The sequence below is a fragment of the Neofelis nebulosa genome, chromosome 6 (assembly GCF_028018385.1).
Source record: "Neofelis nebulosa isolate mNeoNeb1 chromosome 6, mNeoNeb1.pri, whole genome shotgun sequence".
NCBI classification, from domain to species: Eukaryota; Metazoa; Chordata; class Mammalia; order Carnivora; family Felidae; genus Neofelis; species Neofelis nebulosa.
Window position 1 is genome coordinate 65903234 of NC_080787.1, and position 22950 is coordinate 65926183.

The window sequence follows — 22950 nt, forward strand, 5'->3', positions numbered from 1 at the left end:
ATATGGAAGTTGCTATGACATATGAGCACTAAGCATTTGAAAGTTTAAAAAAAAGGGTAAATAAACCATATGATTTCTGTTGTGTGCATCTTGAGCAGTACTTCTTCAAATTTGATGTGGATAGAAACTATGGTGGGTGGAGGCAGTAATAATTACAGTGCATATTCCTAGGTATAGCCCCAATCTCAGAACTTGTGGAGACAACTAATCTACATTTTAAATAATACCCCAGTTGATTCTGGAGTAGGTCTGGAGAAAACACTTGGCAAACACTAAGATAGCAAGAGTGTAATAAACATAGTGTGTGAATTGAATTTATTCAGAACTTAAATTAGGAAAAATTAGAGAAACTTGGTTTTCATTCATTTTTATTGTGACTTTTATCTTTTCTGTGATCAACTTCCTTCAGATCTCTGCTCAGATATCATCTTATTGGTGAAGGCTTCCCAATATATAAAATTGCAACTCATTCACTTTCCAGACTTCCCTGTCATTGTGATTTACTTTCTCATCATAGCACAGATTACCATCTAGCATTTTATGCATTTATGTGTTTATTTGTCTCTCTCCCTGCCCCTTTCACTATAGTTAAGTCTGTGAGGCAAGAAATTTGCTCAATGCTGTATCCTCAGTACCTGGAATGTAATAGGGGTTTACTAAGTGACTTTTACATGAATGACTAAATGAAGTTTACCATAGTAAGAGTAATTTACCACAGTGAGATGTATTTAAAGTGTTCTGTAGGGAAAGAAAAAGACTTGAAATAGAGTTTTGAAAGAAGAAAAGGAATTATTTTATGAATGTCATTCATGAATCACTGAGGTGTACATCTAGAAAGGATGTTCAAATCCCTTATTATAGAAAATTTAAAAAAGAAAGTTATGCAGCCAAAGGAAAAGAGAGAACCACCCATAGAAATAAATTAACAAAGCCAGTGCTATATTATACTGTTAAATGGGTATATTGGTTTCGTTGATGTGGAAAAAGGGAGAGAGGTAAAAGTAAAAGCAAAAAAAAAAAAAAAGGCAAAGACTATTAAAGACACTTGAAAGTAGTATGTAGAGTACCTATGGTAATTAGGAAATTTGAGTCATGGTACATTTTTAAAATGCTTAAATGTAGGTGAGTAGAAATATTTAACTTCAGTTTAACTATTCTATTTTGACTGGGATCAAGAGAGACAGTTTTTTTTTCTGTTGCTATCTGTTTCTTTATTTGTTTGCTTGCTTGTTTTACCAAAAATGTGGTTTTCAAGAAGATAGTATATTTCCAAAAGTTTTCAAAAACGTGAAGTTTTAATATTTTAAGTGTCAATGATATTAACAGTTTTGAAAATGAATTTTCTTACGTACATTTATCTCATATGCCTGGGAATTTTTTTTGTTTCCTTAGCTTAGTGCATTTCTTAAATCTACGTCCATCGGCTAGTGTATAGCTCAACTCTTTTCCCCTTGTTTCTGTCATCACATTTGTTACTCTCTGTTGGGCTCACCATTTCCTGTTATTGACTTCCTGTAAACTCCTCATAACAGATCTTGTAGCAGAGTACCTTTGAGAAAAGTATCTAAAAATTATAACAAATATTTTATAAGTGATTTCTCAGCAGAACTTTTTAGCCAGTTTTTTTTTTCATGTTTAGTATTCATTTGTCATTGATATTTGCCTTATGTTTCCCATCACACATTCTTTTTCCTTTAAGCAACTGGTCTATCCAGATACTAAGATTCCTCTGATTTGTTTGTTCTGCTTATTTTTCTAAACTTCAAATGTTTAAATAATTGACCGCAGCTCACAGACCTCCATATTGGTAACTGCACTAGAACTCACAGAGGGCAGTGTCTGTCTGTCGTGTAGGTTCCAGAATGTAGAGTGAAGCACAAGAGTGAGTAGTGCATTTTGGAACCTTTAATAATCCTCACGTGGATGCTTTTTAAATTTTCACAAGGACAAAAAGAAAGAGCAATATGAGATAAGATCCAAGAGATGAGAGGTGAAGAAGGTAGAGGATAAAATGAAGGGTTAACAATGGCATGGATTAAGAGTAGAACAAACATTTCTCACCTTTACATTTTTATCTGAAAGTAGAAATAAGTTTCTTTAGGAGAGTAAAAAAGAAAGAGATATTCAAACAATTATATTCATATTATATTTCTTTCCTAATATTATTTTTCTTTTGTTGTAAACTATTAGGAACACTAAATATGAAATATTAATCCTATAATCAGTATCCTGTAATGGTTTAACTTTATCTAACCCATATATTACTAAAAGAAGTGAACTAGATTTAGAAGAACCATTATCTGTGGTTCTTCTAAAGACCATTATCTCTGGTTCTTCAAAAGGTGAATGTATCACCTTTCTATAATAATTTCTATATTAATTAAACATATACTCATATCCTTCATTGTAATATTTCAAAGATAATTTGTTTTCTATAAAGTGCTCTGAGTTCTTTGAACAAATCCCAGATAAATACACCATAACTTTATGATACAACATTGTAGCTATGCTAAGGATTTCTTAGAAAGTCACAAATTGAATGAAAATTTAAGCTAAAATCAGATAGTATCTCATAAGACCAAGGAAGAAAACAATTTTAAAAATAAAGGAAAAATAAAGGAAGAACAAGAAAAAGAAAACAATTCAAAACACCACTCCCTTCTGTGACCCTCCCCAGATCTATGCCTCCTGTAGACTCACATTAAAGATACACTTAGTCCATGAAACTTGATCTAACACAAGCCATGATGCCCCTCATTTGTCCCTTAAACAGTATATTATGACTAGTAACACTTATAAAAACATATCTATTTATGGTTATATAAACATTCCACATGTGTGTTTCTCATCAACTTCTATAAGACTGTAACTTTTTTCAGGGAAGGAAGTGTTTTTGTTCTAACAGCATAGTTTATAGGTATGAACATTTGATAAGAAGTAAGATACCTTGGCTAATGTGGCCTTTGAGGAATTTTTGGAGAATGGTAATGGTGCTAAAATATTGGAGTTAGTCAAATGTTATAATTAAAAGAAAAAATAAAATTGGGGTGGATTACAAAAATTTTAGAATCACCATTTTAAATGTTTATTTCTAGTGAAATTCTAGAATGGACCCAGAAAACAGCACTTAGAAAGGGAACGTTTCACAAAGAGCCTGCCTAGACTTTTGAAGACAGTGATTATCTACATGTAAGACAAGACTGAGGGCTGGGAGCTGGCTGTCATGGGGGAGAATGTCCACCTGTGGAATGGAGCCAGTAGCGTGTTTCAGGACTGTAACTTTTATCTGCCTTGGCCTAGTCATCATTTTTATTAAAGACTTGGTTGGATGAGGTCATAGATACCATGTTTGTCTCTTAATCCTCTAATGATTAAAAGTTTTGAAGCAATAGTGAATGTGTGGGATGTCAAAATCAGGATTCAGAATGTCTCTCCTAAGAGACTTCAATGTATATGTAATCAAGCTGAGGGAGAGACTACAAATATATCTGATGTAGTCTTAGTCTGCATTATTAAGAATGTGGCACCTAAAGGAGGATGGAAAGAGCACCACTTTGTTCTATACAGGTAGGTTCTATACATGGATAGTTGCCCTAAATGCGCTTTAAACGTGTGCTCCAACATATGAGTGATGTGGGGAATGAGAGAACTTGAAATCCACGGAGTATGTTTAATACAGAAGACTCTTCAGGGATATAATAGCATTTGTAGCTATCTAAAGATATCATGTAAAGGAATAATTATTAGGCTAGTTTCAAAAGGGCAAAATAAAGCCCAATGAATCTGACAAACAGAAGGAAAACATTTCAACAGTTAGTACTCTTCAAAACAGAAAGCACTACCCAAGGTAATCCAGTGCGGAGAATATTCTTTGTATCATCCTGAAGGTCATGGTAGCCACTCATACATATATAAATATTGAACCAATAAAAATTTGACATTTTTTTACATAGTTTCATTAGACGCGATCTATACAAAAGTGATCTGTGGATTAAGAAGATATTGCAAAACACGACATATAAATTTGTCAAATGCCTATGTTGTACACCCAAAACCAATGTAACCTTGTCTGTGAACTATTAAAAAAAAAAGAAACACTTTGCCATGGTCTAGATTTGGTCATGTCTGCATTTTTTCTGGATTTCAAAAGAATGAGATGGTCTTTAAGAGATAAGAATAGCTCTACTGAGACTTTACCACTTTTACATCTTAAATTAGGCTTATAGGAAGGAAATGATTAAACTTTATTTCTTTCCAAATTCGAAAGAACATCCCATTTTATGCTTCCATCTCCATCTCACTCAATAGGTATAATTATTATAATTAAGGAGACATGCAAAGGGACTATTAAATAGTGGATCTGGTTTAGTTCATGCTAATTGTGAACTACACCCCAAGAGGGCAACTATGAATGACTTGGTAGGGGAAAGGGGGTGTGGGGCAGAGAAGTTTGCATATCAAATACAAATTTGTACCTAAAATCTCTTTTAATGGCACTCACATTCTTTGTACTTTAAGGGAAAACCAACTCAAAGAATGCTGTGAGGTGAGGAGCATCAATTTTTATTTCATTCATCGTCATCATTATTGAATAAAATGTTCCTTTTTAAAAAAGTACAGCCATACCTAATAAACCCATTTTTAGGGGAAAAAAAGCTATTGCAAGCCAACACACTCTCCAGAAATGGACAATTAATGTTACTATCTCTTGCCCCTAGGAAGGTGACCAACTAGAGAGTAATGAGGATGTCAGTGGTGTTTTGTACATGTGCATAATACAGAATGTTTCACCATGATTTAAATTGTGTAGATACTTTGGTCTTCCTAAAGGAAATAATCCAGGAATTAATATTTTACAGGTAAAAGGATGAAATAGAAATCATTGAAATATAGACCTTGAGCTATATGAGAGCTTCACTTTCAATTTTCAAAATAACTAAACATAGGTTATGACATTTGTGGTAAATGTATTGTCTTCATGAAGAGAATTTCATAAAATGCATCACCAAGTCTATGAGAAAAAGCATACAAATTTTTTACGCAAGGAAAAAAATGGAGGTGGAATCTTGAGAGTTTCATACTGCAAGATAAGAAACCCACCATTCTGTTTGCATTTCACATAAAACTTACATTTTTGTTGTGTGTATTCATGATACATTTATTCTTTTTCTGCTTATTTTTAGGGTACTTTGAATCCCTATTGTGTATTGTGGGATGACTCAAAAACGTAAGTGACAGATGTTTTCTTATATTACTTTGGATTATATATTCAAAGCACATTAAGTTATTTCAGTTGCCTGCTAGTCAACAGGAAAATGATAAGTTAGTGGGATGTGTGTTACACTCAGAAAACATTTTGCTTTTTGAATCTGCAGGACAAGATGATGAATGTGTTTGTGTGTGATGATGCCATCAGATTATGTCCCAAGATAGGATTGCATTACCTAATATGTAAGACACATTGCTATGCAAATCCCATGAGGATTTTTTAGAAGCTCTAATATTTTAAAGTCGTAGGAGCTCAAATAATATTTCAACATTTTGCCCTAGTACTCCAGCTTAGCATTGCACACTAAAATAGCAATCTCTATGATCATTAGACCACTATATTATTTGCATGACCTTGAATCTATTATCAGAGTAATGTAATATTTATATGGCCCTTCCAGATTATTTTATTGTAAAAACATTGAGTGACATTTAATTGTCTTATTCACCTATTTAATGAATTCATGAAGACAAAAGAAAACAATTGTAATAAATGAGGATTAATAATTCTCCAATGATTCCTTTCTGTAAGTAATTGCAATATATCTGGTCAAAATCATCTTAATCTCATCAGTAATTCTATAAGATTTTAAGGAAGGACTCAAAGAGCAGAAATGTCCTGATTAAGTTTTAATTAGACTCTTACGTTTTAAATATTTATGTACATTTATTTCCAGATTATACAATGTTTTGTTTTGTTTTGTTTTGTTTTGTTTTGTTTTGCATGAAGGGGAGATAAATATCAATTAATCCCATAGAGCTAATAGCTCTATGTTGATGCTGTTAGATAGGGCACCACATTGTTGAGTACTAGGTATTCTAAGATTTTTCCCAGTGTTCTTCACCCCATATCTGATCTACATCTGAGGTTTTATTATTTTACTTGCCTCTCACAAGTTACTGGAGGGTCTAGGAGAAGGGCATGATTAGAATTTCTAGGTAAAGAGCAAACCTACTGAAAATGTGGTTATTTTTAGGGAATGGATGCAATTTAAATTACAGTATTTATGTGGATAATTAATAAGTGACATTGGGCATATTATTTGCTATAAATTCTGATATTCTAGGGATCCTCTTCTCGCAAGAACCCTAGTGCCATAAAAAGAACCCAACTTGCCCTGGTGATAACATCAGGTGGATGTCCTCACTGATGTCATAATTTTTTTCTTTTTGAAATCCAATACAGAAGTCCATGGTAGGAAAATTCTTGCAAGATTTGCTCTTTACCAATAGCCAGAAAAGACTCTAGTAGTATATTCTAAGGCACTGTTTAGTATGTTGTATAGCCAAAGAAAGAATGAAACACCACAAAAATCTAATCAAATGGTTTCTACTTAAGAAAAATGTACCATCTTAAACTCCAGTTTATAGCTACTTGCATATCTTCATGAATAATAACCAACCTGGATTTAGTTTTATTATCTTTTTAGTGGGTAGAACATGCTTCAGTGTCAATCCAAAAAGGGGAAGTGTTAGTTATTCTGAAAGACCTTTGGGACTGTTCAATGAATACTATGAGAAGAAACAGCATTCTCCTATTGTGTGACTCTTTTGGTTTTCTTTCACAGAATGTCTAAGGTTTTAAGTTTAATTTATAAATATATTAGTGTTTGAGGTCAGCATTAGTCTTAGGAATCAATCACACTCTTTCTCCAGCATCTGCTAAAACATGACTCTTACCTGTCATGCAAAAAAACAAACAAACAAAAACATATTTTAGCCTTACAAAATTCAACTGTTAAGTTGTCCTTGAAGAAAACTATCCAGTCAGAGGTGTGGTTAGCTGCCTTTCAAAGTAGATTATCTGAAGGGATCAGTGCAGTTCATGTTTCTTTGATGTACTTGAAAAGTAATCAAAACTGACAGAACTTCTGTCCCATCACCCTCTTACCAGAGTATTTTATCATTAAATTGTTTTTCTGGGTGAGTTTTAAACAATGAAGGTTAAGACAACTGTATTTATTTTCTTCACAGCTGATTTATTTTTATCATGTTCATATATATACACAATAGTTTTACCAATGTAATGATTTCAAATCTAAGTATAAGTGCTCTAAGTATAGTTATATAAGTATAGCTACTACGTTTTACATAGAAATGAGTTGACTTAAATGATTTTTTCAAGATTGTAGTAATAAAGTTGAAATTAGAAGTTGTCTTTTGGGGCTCCTGAGTGGCTCAGTCGGTTGAGCATCCAACTTTTGATCATGGCTCAGGTCTTAATCTCAGGGGCTTAAACTCAGGGTTGTGAGTTCAGGCCCCATCATAGGACTCTGTGCTGGGTGTGAAGCCTACTTTAAAAAAATTGTCTTTTAATTTTGATTTATGTTATCAGATTGTCTTACCTTTTTCATTAAGGTATAATTGATATATAACATTATATTTGTCTCAGGTATACCTAATGATTTGATATTTGTTTGTATTACAAAATGATCACAAGTCCAGTTAATAACCATAACCACATATAGTTGTATTTTTTTTCTTGTGATGAGAATTTTAATGATTTATTCTCTTAGCAACATTCAAATATGCAACACCATCTATAGTCACCATGCTGTACATTTTATCGCTGTGACTTGTTTATTGTATAACTAGAAGTTTCTACCTTTTGACCCCCTTCAGTCATTTTGCCCACCCTTTATCCCCCTCCCCTCTTGCCTTACTTTTAATTTTTTAAATTATTTTTTAAATTTTTTTAATGTTTATTTATTCTTGAGGGAGAGAGAGACAGAGTGTGAGTGGAGGAGGGGCAGAGAGAGAGGGAGACACAGAACCCAAAGCAGGCTTCAGGCTCTGAGCTGTCAGCACAGAGCCCAACACGGGGCTCGAACTCATGAGCCATGAGATCATGACCGGAGCTGAAGTCAGATGCCTGACTGAGCCACCCAGGCACCCCTTAAATTAATTTTTAATTGCAAAATTAATGCCTGAGTATCTTTTAGGTATAAAACTTTAAAACATAATTGCTTAGGCAGAAGTCCCAATTAATCATCTTAATCAACTTGGGGTCTGTATCTACCCATCTCCCCAAGGTCACTTTTATTTATATTTTGTTATGTATAATTCCAGGTATCCACTTATGCTTTGACATATGTATGCAGCCATAGAAATTAATACGATTTTTACATAAATATTATCACACAGTATGTAACACTGGCATCCTCAATTTTTAAATCCACAATACGTTGTGGAAATTTTAAAACTTTACTACATATGTTACACTTCTTGTACGTGCTGCATTGTATAAATATATCATAATTGATCTATTATCCCTAATATTGATGGCATTGAGGTGATTTTAAATTTATTTTGTTAAATGAACTGTGCTTCTGTGTATCTCCTTGTACATCCCTTCTTGAAGTTGTTTCTGACCATCCAGTCCAGAGTGTTGCACTGTTCTTCTCTTTATAGCACCCTATTTTGTATTCATCACAGCATACATTCCTACTTTAGTATTTATTTTATTTCTCTTTGTCTGTCTCCCTGACCAGAAAGTAAGTGCCATGAGAGAGATACTTTTTCTTATTCACTACTGCATCCTTAATGCCTAGGACATCTGCACGTAGCATATATTCAACAAGTTCTTCAATTGATTAGTTTTGTACAAGAATAAATGTTCAAATATTTCTCAGCTACGGTTTCTCTTTGAGAATTATTTCCATGTATGTTCCATCTTATTAGTGACATACAGCTCTAGCAATTATTAAACCTAATATTGGAAGTTTCAAGGGAGAATACTTCAGCTTGGTACAATACTGAGGTCTGTTATAAACAATCCATTTTGTTTCTCATGATAATCTGTTACCCTGATAATCCCAAGCAAAGATATTTTTATTTTAGTCTGATTGGTCACAATAGTTTTAGACAATTTTAAAATATATTTTTATCTTGCTTTGGATAACTAATTAACAGGATGCAGAAAATGTTTCATTATGGATGACCCATAAAATAAATTGAAAGTACTTTCTCACTTCAGAAATAGGCTTTTTTGGTTAGAAGTGTTTCTTTTTAAATGTTTAAATGTTTTCTTTTAATATAGCTTATAAAGCTATACTTAGGGCAATAATTTGCACATCCTTTGGGATACTCTAAATTTGGATTTTGAGTGTTAGATCATGTGTGGTGACTACATTCCCTAGAAAAACCCTAATCCTTTCTTTTAATTAACCTGTGGACTTTCTCTATGGTTCTTAGTAGCACCATCTGATGCTATCAGGTCTGTCTGTGAAAGATCAAGTTTGTTTTCAGAAAATGTTTCTAGAATGTCAATTGCATAAATTTTAATTATAATTTCTTAACTATTGCTAAGCAGTTTTATCAATCCATTTATAACTTTTATGCCTACTTTGTGATTGAAAACAAATCATATATATATATGACATATATATATGATTTAATTTTTAAGTAATCTCATATATATATATATACATATATACATATATGTATATATATATACATGATTTTATTTTTAAGCCCCACATGGGGCTTGAACCTATAACCCTGCCATCAAGAGTTGCATGCTCTACTGACTGAGCCAGCCAGGTGCCCCAAAAACAAAAACTTTTAATGGTCTTTCCTACATTTCAAATTGATTTATTACAGTTGGGAGTAGCAGTAGTCACATTTTGATTGAGACTGATACTGGCTTGTTTTATCTCAAAGTTAAGTAATTGAATTGAAGTGATTCCTCTCCTTTGCTTCTATTATCCTTATTTCTTCATACCCAGAATTTTTTCCTCTCTTTTGTCATTTATATTGGAAGTCACCATTTCATCTACCTGGCAATATGATTCCTAAAAAAAAATAAAACAAACACTCTGGCCTCATGCCATCACTCTAGAGGGGTTGCCATCATTTTCCTTGCTCTTCAGGGAACTGACAAATTCATGCCATTATGGAGACATGATGTTATAACTTTAGGGACATACACTTTAAGAAAGATCTGTTAGCTTTGAGGTATTCAAAACAATTATACAGAGCATTACTATAATTGGGTAACCAAGCTTTCCCCTCCAAGTGATAACCAAATCATAAAGCTCTTTTATAAGACTCTATTCACACTGCGTTAGACTTGGCAAATTGATATGGAGAGAACTTAGTATTTTCATGATTATTATAAAGGAGTGAAAAAGAGCAAGGGAGAGATCTTGTTGGAGGCTTAATTTATATAATAGTTAAGAAACAAAACAGAAAAAGAACAGCTATGTAAATCAGTAATATGATTTTATTTTTAAGTAATCTCTACACCCAACATGGGGCTCAAACCTACAACCCTGCCATCAAGAGTCTCATGCAAGAGTAATATGATGGTCCTATTGTTTTAGGGGACATATAGAAGTATCCTTTACACACCTACAGTTACCTAACTGAAGTCTTTTCTTGAACAGCAATGAAAAAAGGAACTCTGTATTTAAAATATTCAGCATACATATAGCCATGATTCCAGTAGATCTGTTTTTAGAATTTCTTAGTAATTCAATTAACCAGACATAGGATTTTAAAACTATTTAACTTCAAGAAATGTTATTAATTTAATTGCATAGATTGGTCTGCTTAAAACTTGTTAGACTGCAAGTACATCATGGTAGTCAATACTCTGGAAATAAATTACATGATTATATTACAAACATATGGTGTTCAGTCTTCCCAATTAACATTATTATGTGTAACTCCTTGTATACCAATATATGTCCTAGGTATCAGTATGTTCATTTTTACTGGATAGTCTCTAAGGTTGTGTTTGCTCTTCTGTAGTGAATGGTAAGAAATAATTATTTCTGATTGGCATTTAGTATAGTTTTATCTCAGTTGGTATATTCAGAGCCCAAATGGACCCAAGGCAGATGCAATTGAGTTAAATTTTTGGTGTTTGTATCTAAGATGTCAAGATTCCATGGAATTTCCCATTATTCATTCAGGTTCAATGATCAATTCTCATAGTATAAAACTATGTTATTATGCTTTATTTCCTTTCATTATACTCACACTAACAGAAATGAGAACATTAGACTTTCACATTATCAAAATACTGGTTCTTGTAAATTAAAATTTACCTAGTCTCCAGTAATTTAAATAGGCATACCCAAATTTATAATAGTTATTTGTTTTCAGTTTTATAACTGATAAAATTTTGCTTTTGTTTGCAAAACAACCATGTTCTTTTAAAAGTACTACAAAAAGCAATTAAAAAACCTAATCATTTGAGGAAATAGCAATACAATAAAGAGTCATTGGTAGGAAACTACAGGGAGTTTTCTTTACTTTTTTTTTCTGTCTTAGATTGTACATTACTTTTTGAAAATTTCTTATATCTGCAATTGTGTGTTTCCTTATAAATCCATTATAATTCAGAATGACCTTGTTTCAGCTTACTTCAGAATTTTTTTTCTTTTTCATCCTTTAAAATGTTTTAAATTTTTCTTTGGATGTTTTGAATTCCATCACAGATTTTATGGTATTGAATTTAGTTTCCTTAAGGTATAATTTTGGCTTTGTTAGTGGATAAATTATCCCTTTTTAACTTATATATTCTATATATGTACCTCTAATATTATTACCAACTCATTATGTCCATGAGTGTGGGCAATAAAGTTCAAGAAACATTGCATTATGCCTTCATCAATATTCTGAGAGCTGATATTGGGAGTAAAATGGAACCACATGTTTTTTATATCCATGTTTTGATCCTCTAAAGTATGAGTTAGAAAACTAATAGCCTCTAGGCTAGGACAAAGGCAGACTGATATCTGTTTCTGTAAATAAAGTTTTATTGGAACACGTCTCACCTATTTGTTTACAAATTGTGGCTGCTTTTATCCTACAACCATTTGTGTTGAATCATTGTAGCAGAAACCATATGGCCCGCAAATTTTAAAATATTTACTGTCTGTTTCTTAAAAAAATTTGTTAACACCTACCCAAAACAATGTTTTCCAGCATTTTCCATGTCTTGGCATACATAGAAAATAATTTTAAAGCACATAGGGGTAAATGAATGAAAAATCTTTGCAAGCAGAAACAAAGTAAGCTGCCCAAGAGTAGAGAGGATCAATAACTATTAGTTAAGAAAAATTCTCAATCATAATTTTTTCAAATATAGACTCACCTATACAACCTGTCTCACCTTCATGCAGAACTCTGAAGAATGTTGTTTCCTATTCACCTGGTATCATGAACTCTCTTCCAGATTTTCTGCTTTTTTTCTTCCCTCTCAGTGATATATTTTGGTTAACCTAACCTTCAATTCAGTATTTCTCTCTTCACTTTTTTTTTCTAACTATTTAATTATTTGTAGAGTTTTTATTTAAGTTGTCTTTTTTTTCATTTCTAGAGTTTTCATTTGAGAATTAAAAAAAATCTACTAGATTGCTTTGTAGAGTTTCATATTTATGCAGGTGTTTTATTTATTTTAACTTAGTAAGCACAATTGTTTTATAATCTATGATTGATAATTCCTATGTTTGAAATTTTTGTGGGTCTGTTTTTGCTCCTTTTTTTCCCTCTGAATTCTCACTCATAGTACCTTGTATCCTAGTTTGCTAGGTTATGTCATGCTTATTGTCCTTAAAATATTATTCGTGAGGATTCTTTGATGCCTAGGATAAAGATATGTTCTTCCAAAGACAATTTGTATTTGCCTCTTCAGACCACCTGGCGATACTACCCCCGCACCAAAGACCCTTAAACTAAATTCAGTCTAGAGGTTACCTGGATTGCCCAGGTGATGTTTTCCCAAACTGCAAATCCACATTAGGGCTGAGGCACTGTCACATTTTTTTTTTTTATTTTAGTATTTCTAGCAGTATTCAAATGGGAGAACTACACTGGAAAAAAAAAGCTTATTGCTAAAAATAGGAAATCTAAAGCAACATCTTCTCACACCTGTTATACCTGAACACCTCACCATTTCTCATAGCGTATCTGTTGAGAAGCATTGCTCTACTGTACTTTTTATCTATGCCTTTGATAACTCTTATGTTTTCTGCCTTATATTATAGCAATTTGATATTCCTTTTTAGATTTAAATGCCTTGGTAACTGAAGTATGTCACATTTATCTTTGTAATTTCTGCTATGCTTAGCAAAGAAATTTGCAAATAGTTAGAGCTCTGTAAATTCATTAATTCACATAACACATATTTCTTGAGAACCTAGTATTTGTTCTTCTATTCGAAGTACCTGGCACATATATTAGTGAACAGACAAAAATACCTGATTTATGGAATTTAGATGTAGAAGGAGTGCAGGGAGGGTCATAAGAACATAAATATAATAGGTAAATAAATTATATAGTGTATTAAAAAGTAAAAATTCATGGCAGGGTGGTTGATGAAGATAGAATAGAGAATGCCATTTAATTCAGCTGATTTATTTGTATTCCTTTGGTTCCTTATCACAAGATAAGATCCCATTCATTTATACAATATTTACTTAACAAGTCCCCAAAATGTGCAAGGTATCAGTCACTTCAGTATCCATCTCCATTTTCTCATGTTTGACCAAGTGCTTTCCTATGCTACCTTACTGTTACATTTGATGAGAAGTTCTCTTCCCATTACAGCTAGCTTTCCTGAAGTGTTTCATCCTCCATATTCATCTATATTCTGACTGTGGCCTAAATGTCTGTCTGTCTGGCCCCACAGTAGTTACTATGTCAACTATCCAATTAAATTGTATAATGCCTGAGAAATGGTAGACATAAACTATGAAAGTTAAATATTTTCTGAAACTGAAACAGCTAAAAATTCTAGCCTAAAGATGTTCATATTATATAAAAAGAAAAGGGGTTTTAAATCAAAAAGCCATGTCTGTTGATTAAAAAGAAAAAAAAACCTAAAGGGGCAGTCTATTCATTAATATTGATTTTCTACATGGTATTAGAATTCAGAAATGAAAACTTCTTGACCTTATTCATAGATATTTCTAAATCTAAAATTTTACCAATGATATTTAAGCTTCCAATTTTTAAATTTTTTAATGTTTATTTACTTTTGAGAGAGAGACAGAGTGTGAGCAGGGGAGGAGCAGAGAGAGAGGGAGACACAGAATCTGAAGCAGGCCCCAGGCTCTGAGCTAGCAGCACAGAGCCTGATGTGAGGCTTGAACCCACAAACTGCGAGGTCATGACTTGAGCTGAAGTTGGACGCTCAACCAGTGAGCCACCCAGGCACCCCAAGCTTCCAATTTTGTATAGATAATTATTTACAAGGTGAATAATAATCTGGAAAGTCCACAGTTTTTGAAAGGATAATATTGTTCAATATTTCTCTTCATAGTTCAATGAAAATACTACAAGAACTAAGAGTTTTCAGTTTGTCAGTAAGGTTGTCTGCTTATATGAAACTGAAAATTAGCTTCAACTTTTTAATCAGTAATACAGAAAGAAAATGTGATAATAAAAGTAATTCCAACATATCCAATTACTCTAAAATCTATATATCTTAAAGTCAAAATGGGCATAATATTGCATGTGATGGGCATAAAGATCAACAGAAAAAAACAGCTCTAACAAACTTGGCCTAGTGACTAAAACATGGCAGATGTTTTACAAAATATCTTCCCCTGCCTGAATAATGGCTTTGTGTATCTGGAAAAGTAATTTATTTTGTATTAAAATATTTTAATACATATAAATGTATTATTCTTTGTGACAGTAAAACATCATCATAGATTAATTAGCACTAATTTTTCCATCTAAACACATTAAATAATGGTGCTTCCTGCTATCAATGGTATCTTAAAATCTGTGATGCACAGGTACTATTATCCTGGATATTTGGCATTCTTTAATTCTCAAAGAAAATTTGGTGGAAAAGTAATTTTTTAAGGTTTAAAATACCTGAGGAAGGATTATTAGTATACAAAGAAAAAAAAATAACCTGGACAAAGAATGGCCAAAAGATGCTGACCAAGAAACTCCTATGTGCCACAGGAAGCTCTCATCAGGATTTTTGCACAATCTGCACCTTGCCCCACAGACCCTTCTTCTACCCCCTCATCCTCTAAAGGCATTGAGGTTAGTTTTCAAAGTATTTACTTAAACTAAATGTTTTAAAAATCAATAAAATCAAAACTGGGAATTCATCCAACATTTCTCACCATATTTATACTGTTCTTAGGGGCCCTGGGATGATCCAAGAGACCTTTTTGCCAGGATTTTTAAAATTATATTGTTAAAATATTAATGGGTATGGTATTAATAGGAGCAACCTGGAGCTGACTGGTAAGGATATGCCCTTGTTGCACCTCTCTTAATTTGCTAATGTCTGTAGTTCTATTTCAGAAAAGCTCCAGGTTTGAATTGCTGAAGATACATATTAGATAATTTTAGAGCTATACTTTTTCAGTTCTTTGAATGACTCAGGCTAAAAACTTCCTCTACTTATATATACTATAAACAACAGACTGGAAAATTTCCTTAATATGTAATTGGCTGTTTCATCCTCTTATTTTATGCCTCAGAACTGTCCACTTATACCATAGTTAATAACTAGTTTACAGCTTTGGTGTTAGAAACATTCAGTAATTAAAGGTAGCAAATGTTGGCTCTCCTTAGACACTGTTAACCAAGCAATTCACTCTATATTTGTAAATATCTCTTAAACTCTTAATAATATTATTTTACATATTATTTAAAATATAGATTTCAGTGAGCGTTAGTAAACTTGAGGACAATGTGAAAAACTTATTTTAAGGTTTAGTAATAAACACATAGGCTATAGATTTAACTGTGGAGGCCATTGAGGAAAAGCAATAGGATAAAAATGGATATAGTAGTAGTAGTAATAATTCTGATAAAAAAACTAAACCTACTCTTTAATCATTGTATTAGTTTGATATAATGGATATATACCATTTTACTTGAGAAGTATAAATCAAGTAGCAACTATAACAACCATATCTTACAAATTATATTTGGAGTCAAACTGAGTTCTTATTGCAGATGACGTTATTTTGCAAAGATTGAAAACAAGAGAAGTCATTTTAAAATACGTATAAATGTGGTTTATAAAGAAGTAAGTTGGAAATCTGCACTTAAAAAGATCAATATCTTCAGTATAAAACTAAAGCACTGTATTGCCAATACATAACATACAAAAAATTGTCTAGCTATTCTCTTCTGCTTTCTACAAGCAGCACTTTTAGTATGTACCGGTATGATTATGTGACTGCTTTTCTAATGCTATTTTAGAACTGGGCTTTGGTAAGCATTGGGCAAGTTTATTTGCCCTGAATTTTTGCCAGCATCATAAGCTGATGGAGAAGGGGAAGAGGGAAATGGGAGTAGCACTGAAGACACTCTTCCAATAGAGCCTATTTGAAATCAATGGTTTGTAATCATCCCAAGTATCACAGTGGCAGCTACCCAGGAATGGGCTATGTGTGGATGTCTATGTGCTTGAAATATACACTCAACTAAATAAAGTCTGAAATTTTATTAATCCAAGATCCCTCTCCAGCCCAAAAGGACTGCTTGGGTCTGCAAGGAGTACTTTCCACACAACCCGAGCTATTGTATTAGAAACATAATTGTAACAATGTGCCACGGCATCTCAGAACTCAGTCCGACAAAAGTACTGCTCACCAAATCTACAACCACTCAGCTTCTTTTTGGAATCATACACATATATGGATCCTTTACAGCTTATAACCTAAGCCTAGACTAAAACTGAAGCCAGAGAGCAGACCTAGACCCCATCTGTATCTGCTACATACAAAGGGAATCTCATTTATTTTCTTTAATTTTTGTCACCTTCAAGTCTCAGGACAAGATAGCTGAGACTTAGAAGATAGAAAGTGTAACATTCCTGTCCCAAACTCACTGCCCTCCACCTCTCTTACATTAGAAGCATGCGGAAGATAGGACATCTGGTTATCCAAACAGCTTTGCATATTGAACTGATGCTGGGAAATCAAAAGAAATTATGCAAAAGGTATAGAAAGAGAAAACTGGAAAATACCCTAGAGACACTAGCCTGTGCTGCAGCTAAAAGAAATACAACACCTTTGTTTGGAATGACCTCAGGCCATCCATGAGTCTATGTCACAGATGAGCAGCAATCCTTTGAATAATCACTGGAACTAAAAGACATGTATGCCTCAGCTCAATGTAGGTCCTATGTTGATAGGTTTTCTCAGCCTGATCTGAGTATAGATCACAAGTGGCTGAAATGTAAGATTCCCTTCAAAAAATAAGGACAGGAAAGTATATCTTCTGCAGTTTCAGGCAAAACTTAATAGATTGTGTTGGATGTCACTGGTTTTCTCAGGGAGGCTCTCCTCATCCCTGGATTTCTGTGAATCCTTTTGCTGTCTGACTCCATTTCTGCTTTCCCAGCACCTAGCACAGTTCCTGGAACAGTGTAGGTATTTAAAAATATTTACTGAATTAAAATTGAAAGCAGTGTTCTATTTTACAGTAAATTTATACAGGTCCTTGTCTATATAGATACGTCACACAAAAACAGTAAGTTTCGTGGACATATATAAAAAATAAATTACTGTTTCAGAGTTAATAGGTCATTTGGTGCAATGTAAACCATACAGCAATCTTAGGTGTTCCTGAAAGTTAAAATGTTCTTGTTCTTTTTCCCTTCAAGAGAAAAGTAAGTTCTTTTTGCCACAGAAAATATAAAATGATTCAGTGTTCATGGGAGGAATTCATAATTCAGGCTCTTATTTTCACACTGCCTTTCAAAACACCTACGCCACCCAGAATAATAATGTGCTAAGCTGCATTGGCTGCAGAGTATTTTAATAAAAGAAGGAAATTATTTTCATAATTACTGATAAGTTCTTAATTTGTTCTGCTAAAGGGTAAATCAACCACAGTTGGTGAAAGAAGCAATTCTTGTATGTTGATATTACAGGTTTAGAAAAGGAGGCTTACAGTTGTCTTGAAATGCTAAGGAGTGATAATTTCATTTTGAGGAGATAAAGGGTTAATTAGTGGAAATTCTTTGAAGTACTGAAGAGCAAGTATTGTATTGCTTTCTGATATTTAAAGCTCTCAGTAAAGTCATTTACATAGTTCTGCTATTATTGAAAGTAGACAATAGTATTTTTTTTTATTAAATAGTGTTGTAGGATGTCAGCGGGACAGGAATCAGTTCAAACTGTAATTAAACTTGTCAAAAACTATTAACACAAGATATTTATTGAGACTTACTCTGAACATAGTTATAATCATTAACTTTATAAAGGTGTACTTTTTTTCTGATATATGTCAATTAGATAGTCAATAATTATATATTAAAGGCGTATGTGTTGAATGAATGAAAAAATAAGTGAACATTTACATCATTTCTTCTTCAGAGCTATTCTCCCCCTTGTAGTATACCTGGAATCATGAGGAACTCTTCTGAGCCTCTATTGTTAGGGTTAGGCAAATTAATGATTTACTGACACCTTATTTATGCAGCATTATTAGAGAGTGAGTGTTCCTGGTAAAGGAATTTACAGTTAAGTGAGGAACCAGTTTCCAATCCTACTCGTTTAATCAAAATCCTCCTTAGATGTACTGTACCTCCTACATCTGCCTCATGGCTATGGTCCAGGCTGAGATAGTGTTGCTGCCCTAGTGCACTCTCTCTCCCCCAAGTGGTAGCGTCTCTCAACCTTGGCACTATACAATGTTTAGCAGCATCACTGGCCTCCACCCACTAGTCACCAATGGCACTCCACTCCCCCTTAGCTGTGGTGAGTAAAAATGTCTCCAGATATTGCCATATGTCCCCAAGGATGAGGAGGGCAAAATCATTCCTGGGTAAGAACCACTAATATAGAGCTACTTACCAAAAAATGCAGATTTTCACTCCAATTTCAATCTACCGAATCACAAACTCTGGGGTCTATGTAAGAACACTGTTTTTTAGCAGATTAAACTTCCTAAGTGGGTCTAACAGACAGTAAGTTTGAGAACCATTATTCAGGTGCTCTCACTACATTTCATTTTCTAGACTTCTGTTACCTAGGTGCAAACCCAAATACCCAAATTGAGTCTATAGACTTCATTCTACATATACTTCTGAACCCTTGTTAGATCTCTCCTCCAGGTAAGTTTATGGACTATGAAATCATGAATATCCTCAGTACTTCTGGGTCCTTGGCTTTGTTGGCCCTGTTAGGAAGCCTTGTCACCATGAAATTTGACTGTAATGTGTCCTATACTTATCAAAGTGACAGGGGATATCCTGGACAAACTATTCTTTGGCCAGAAGTATACTGCAACCATGTCTTCCAATACTTATGAATTTCTTAGACTAATCAAATAAAATGGTAACCATGGTGGATGGGACATAACATTCATTCAGTCAGTCATTCACTCATTCACTACATGATTCAGTTATTTATTTCATACATTCATGCATTCATTTATTCAGGAACTATTCATTGGGTACCTACCACATGTCAAGTACTTATTAAGTACCGGAGGATACAAATAGTGAGCAAGACTGGCAGTCTTTAGGGGAAAATGTTAGAGATGTAACCACAAAGTCAAATAAAGCCTGATAACCACTTGAGGATTAAAACAGTGCTGTTCATTAGCAGAGGGCTATAACTGAGCTAGCTAGGGGAGGTTAATTAGCAACTTATCTATGCAGCAAAAGAAATAGTACCCTAATTTTCTGGAAAAGATAATTTAGTACCTAATGTTTGGTTTGGTCACAATTAATACCGTAGGGGAAATTAGCTTAACAGTACTATAAACATGTTCTATATATTCTTATATACTAGGGAGAAGAAATTTTTATGAAATTTAATTAAGTTAACATAATAGTTTAATTTTAGACATAAAAGGATGTTAAAAAATAGCCTTTCAGGGGCGTCTGGGTGGCTCAGTCCATTAAGCATCTGACTTAGTGAAGGTCATGATCTCACAGTTCATGGGCTCAAGCCCTACATCAGGCTCTGTGCTGACAGCTCAGAGCCTGGAGCCTGGTTCGAATTATATGTCTCCTGCTCTCTCTGTCCCTCCCCTGCTCACTCTCTGTCTCTCTCTCAAAATAAATAAACATTAAAAAATATTTAAAAATTTTTAGTTGCCTTTCATATCTTCCATTAATTTTAAATAAGAAATCATTGTGTTAAAAGTTTAGAGTATTTTTGGAGATTTTTGGACAGGTCTAGAAAAATGTGAAAAAGAAATAACTTTTACTCATGGTTAAGTTTCTGTCTGGAGCCAATTTCCCTCCAAGCAGACTGTGGGCATGGCCCAGGATTCCTCTTTAGCTTCTCTCAGGACTTCAAAGTACTAGCAGTTACACCCTCTCCTCCTGTTTCTTTATTTTTGCCCTCCCCACAGGCTTTTTCTCCTTGGCTGGTAAGATCCTCAAGGCCCATTCACCTTAAAAATGAATTCCTATATATATTCTGTAACTATCCTTACAGACTTGAATTTTATGTCCTATTCTGTCTTTTGTCAAGATTGATGACTTGTCTTAATGAGCTCCAGAAACATCCAGCACCTTTTTATTGGTTCCAATGTTTATTCTGGAAAGAAAGAGAAACATTAGAGCTGACCCAATATCTTATATGCTTCTTGAATGGTTTATTTGAAGTAACATTTCTAATGAACTTCTCATGGGGTTGCTTCTTTTACCAACTGGATTATAAATGCCTGAGGGGTAGAGTGTCAATTATATTTACCTCTGCATCCACCTCTAACCCCATGCCAAACTCATATACATTTTTGTTCACAGTAAATGATCAAAAAATACCTTGGAAATTTGATTTGTTGATGATGCTGATAACCAACATGTATGAAATAAGTTTGGTGTGCAAGTCACTGTTTTGGGCACTGAGAAGCTACAAATTAATAAACACAGACCCATCCCTCGAGAACTTACAATCGGTAAAAACAGAGAAGTGAACATGTGGGTACAGTTGATAAGCAAATGAGTGCATATAAAACAGAACCTGTTGGACTAGGGGATCCAGGGATGATCTCTCAGATGAGATGGTGCCTGGGTTGATTCCTGAAGGTATTAGCCCATTAAATAGACAGGGGAATGTTGGTAGGGGATTGGGGATCAGGGGAAAGAAGTTTCCAAAACAGAGTAAGCAGTGTGTTATGACAGTAGGAAGGTGTTAGAGTGACTACTTTGCTGAGAACTGCTTGTACCCTAAGCTCAGGTTGGGCACCCCAGGAATGAAAGGTAGTCAGGGCCAGAGAGGGAAGAGCTATGTTTGCCTTGCTAGGGAATTTGGACTTTTCTTAAAAGATATGGAAAGCCACAAAAATTGTTTAAACCAGAGAAATGTACAAGGAAACACATTTTTAAATAATTTAGATAGTAATGGAGAAAAGACACTGAACGAGAGGGGTTCCGACTGCAGGCAGGAGGCTTCTCCAGAGGCTTCTACAGGAATCCAGGTCAGTGAGTCAGCAGTTTGGACAGTGGAAATGGGATGAAGAGATGTGGACAGATTTGTGAGGTGTCTGTGAGCTAAAACCAACAGAGTTTGGCCAGTTGGTCAACTTGATGTAGGGCAGAGAGAGGGAGAAGTGTCAAGAATGACTCACAGGTAGGCCCAGGCAGAGGGTCTATGCAATGCCCTATCTATGTGGACTCTTCCTCTATTTTGGAAGGAAATTTTGATGATTCTCTCATGCTCTGACCTAATAATTGTTGAAATGATTAAAGATGGTAATTCTTCTCAATACTATCCATTTATTAGTTGTTACTGCTTACTAACAAAGGTGCTGGTAGTGATGTTTATTAAGCCAAACTACTTTCTGATTGAGCACAAACAGTAGACTGATTAATATTTAGCATTTGGATACATACATCCAAATTAAATTGGCACCCAGAGAGCAAAGATTGAATTATTCAGATGATATTGAAATTTATATGTCATTCTGGGTTTGTTAACTGTGGTTATCAGATGTTTGCTCTCATTATTCCATCAAATACATTTTCTTTCTCATGTATCATTCAAATATTCACGGTTGATTATCTGTATAGAACACAAAATTAAAGTTTTTTAAATTGATTGGTTTATATAAAATAAAAAATCTAAATCTCTAACCAGATATTGTGGCTTAAGGGCCATATTTGGATACCTTCCCATTAACTGAGTAACCAGCAATGCCTAGATCGATCCTATCTAAGGTGAAAAACTTATTTAGAGCATTTTAAGATGCAAGTCTCAGCACACTTTTAAGAGGGCTTAAAATAATGCAGATCACAAGCTACCTCTGACTGAAGCAACATGAAGAAAACCAAAGCTGTGGACCTATTAGAAGGCATCAGTGTGCCGTTTGTGTTTAAAGACTTTGTTAAGCACCAGCATGCTTCATAACTCTCTCCCTCTTGGGTGTGATTCCTTTGTTCTAAATAGCTCAAGTCAGAATTAATAAACCCAGTATGTTTGAATGGCCTTATGATTTTCTGAAGGCTCCTTTTTTCACATATGGCACCTACTATGTCAGCAGGCTGTTCTAACATTCAAGAAGAATCTGGATTAAATAACAATAAGTAGAAGAGCCGTCGATTTACTGGATTGGTTTTGCAATTCCTAATTGTTTTAAAATAGCAATAAGGGGGCACCTGGGTAGCTCAGTCAATTAAGTGTCTGACTCTGGCTCATGTCATGATCTCACAGTTCATGGGTTTGAGCCCCACATCGCGCTCTGTGCTGACAGCTCGGAGCCTGGAGCCTACTTCGGATTAAGTGTCTC

At 34.0% G+C, this 22950-nt stretch overlaps 1 protein-coding gene across 5 annotated transcripts in view; it reads left to right on the plus strand.

Annotated features, from left to right (window-relative positions):
* The window catches only part of ADGRB3 (adhesion G protein-coupled receptor B3), a 729921-nt gene that overhangs the window by 434893 nt on the left and 272078 nt on the right, over positions 1–22950 (plus strand). For all 5 annotated transcript variants that reach the window (XM_058734363.1, XM_058734362.1, XM_058734364.1 and 2 more), the window contains one exon: positions 5184–5227. In XM_058734363.1, the coding sequence (XP_058590346.1) occupies positions 5184–5227 (44 nt within the window). The remainder of the gene's footprint in view (positions 1–5183; positions 5228–22950) is intronic.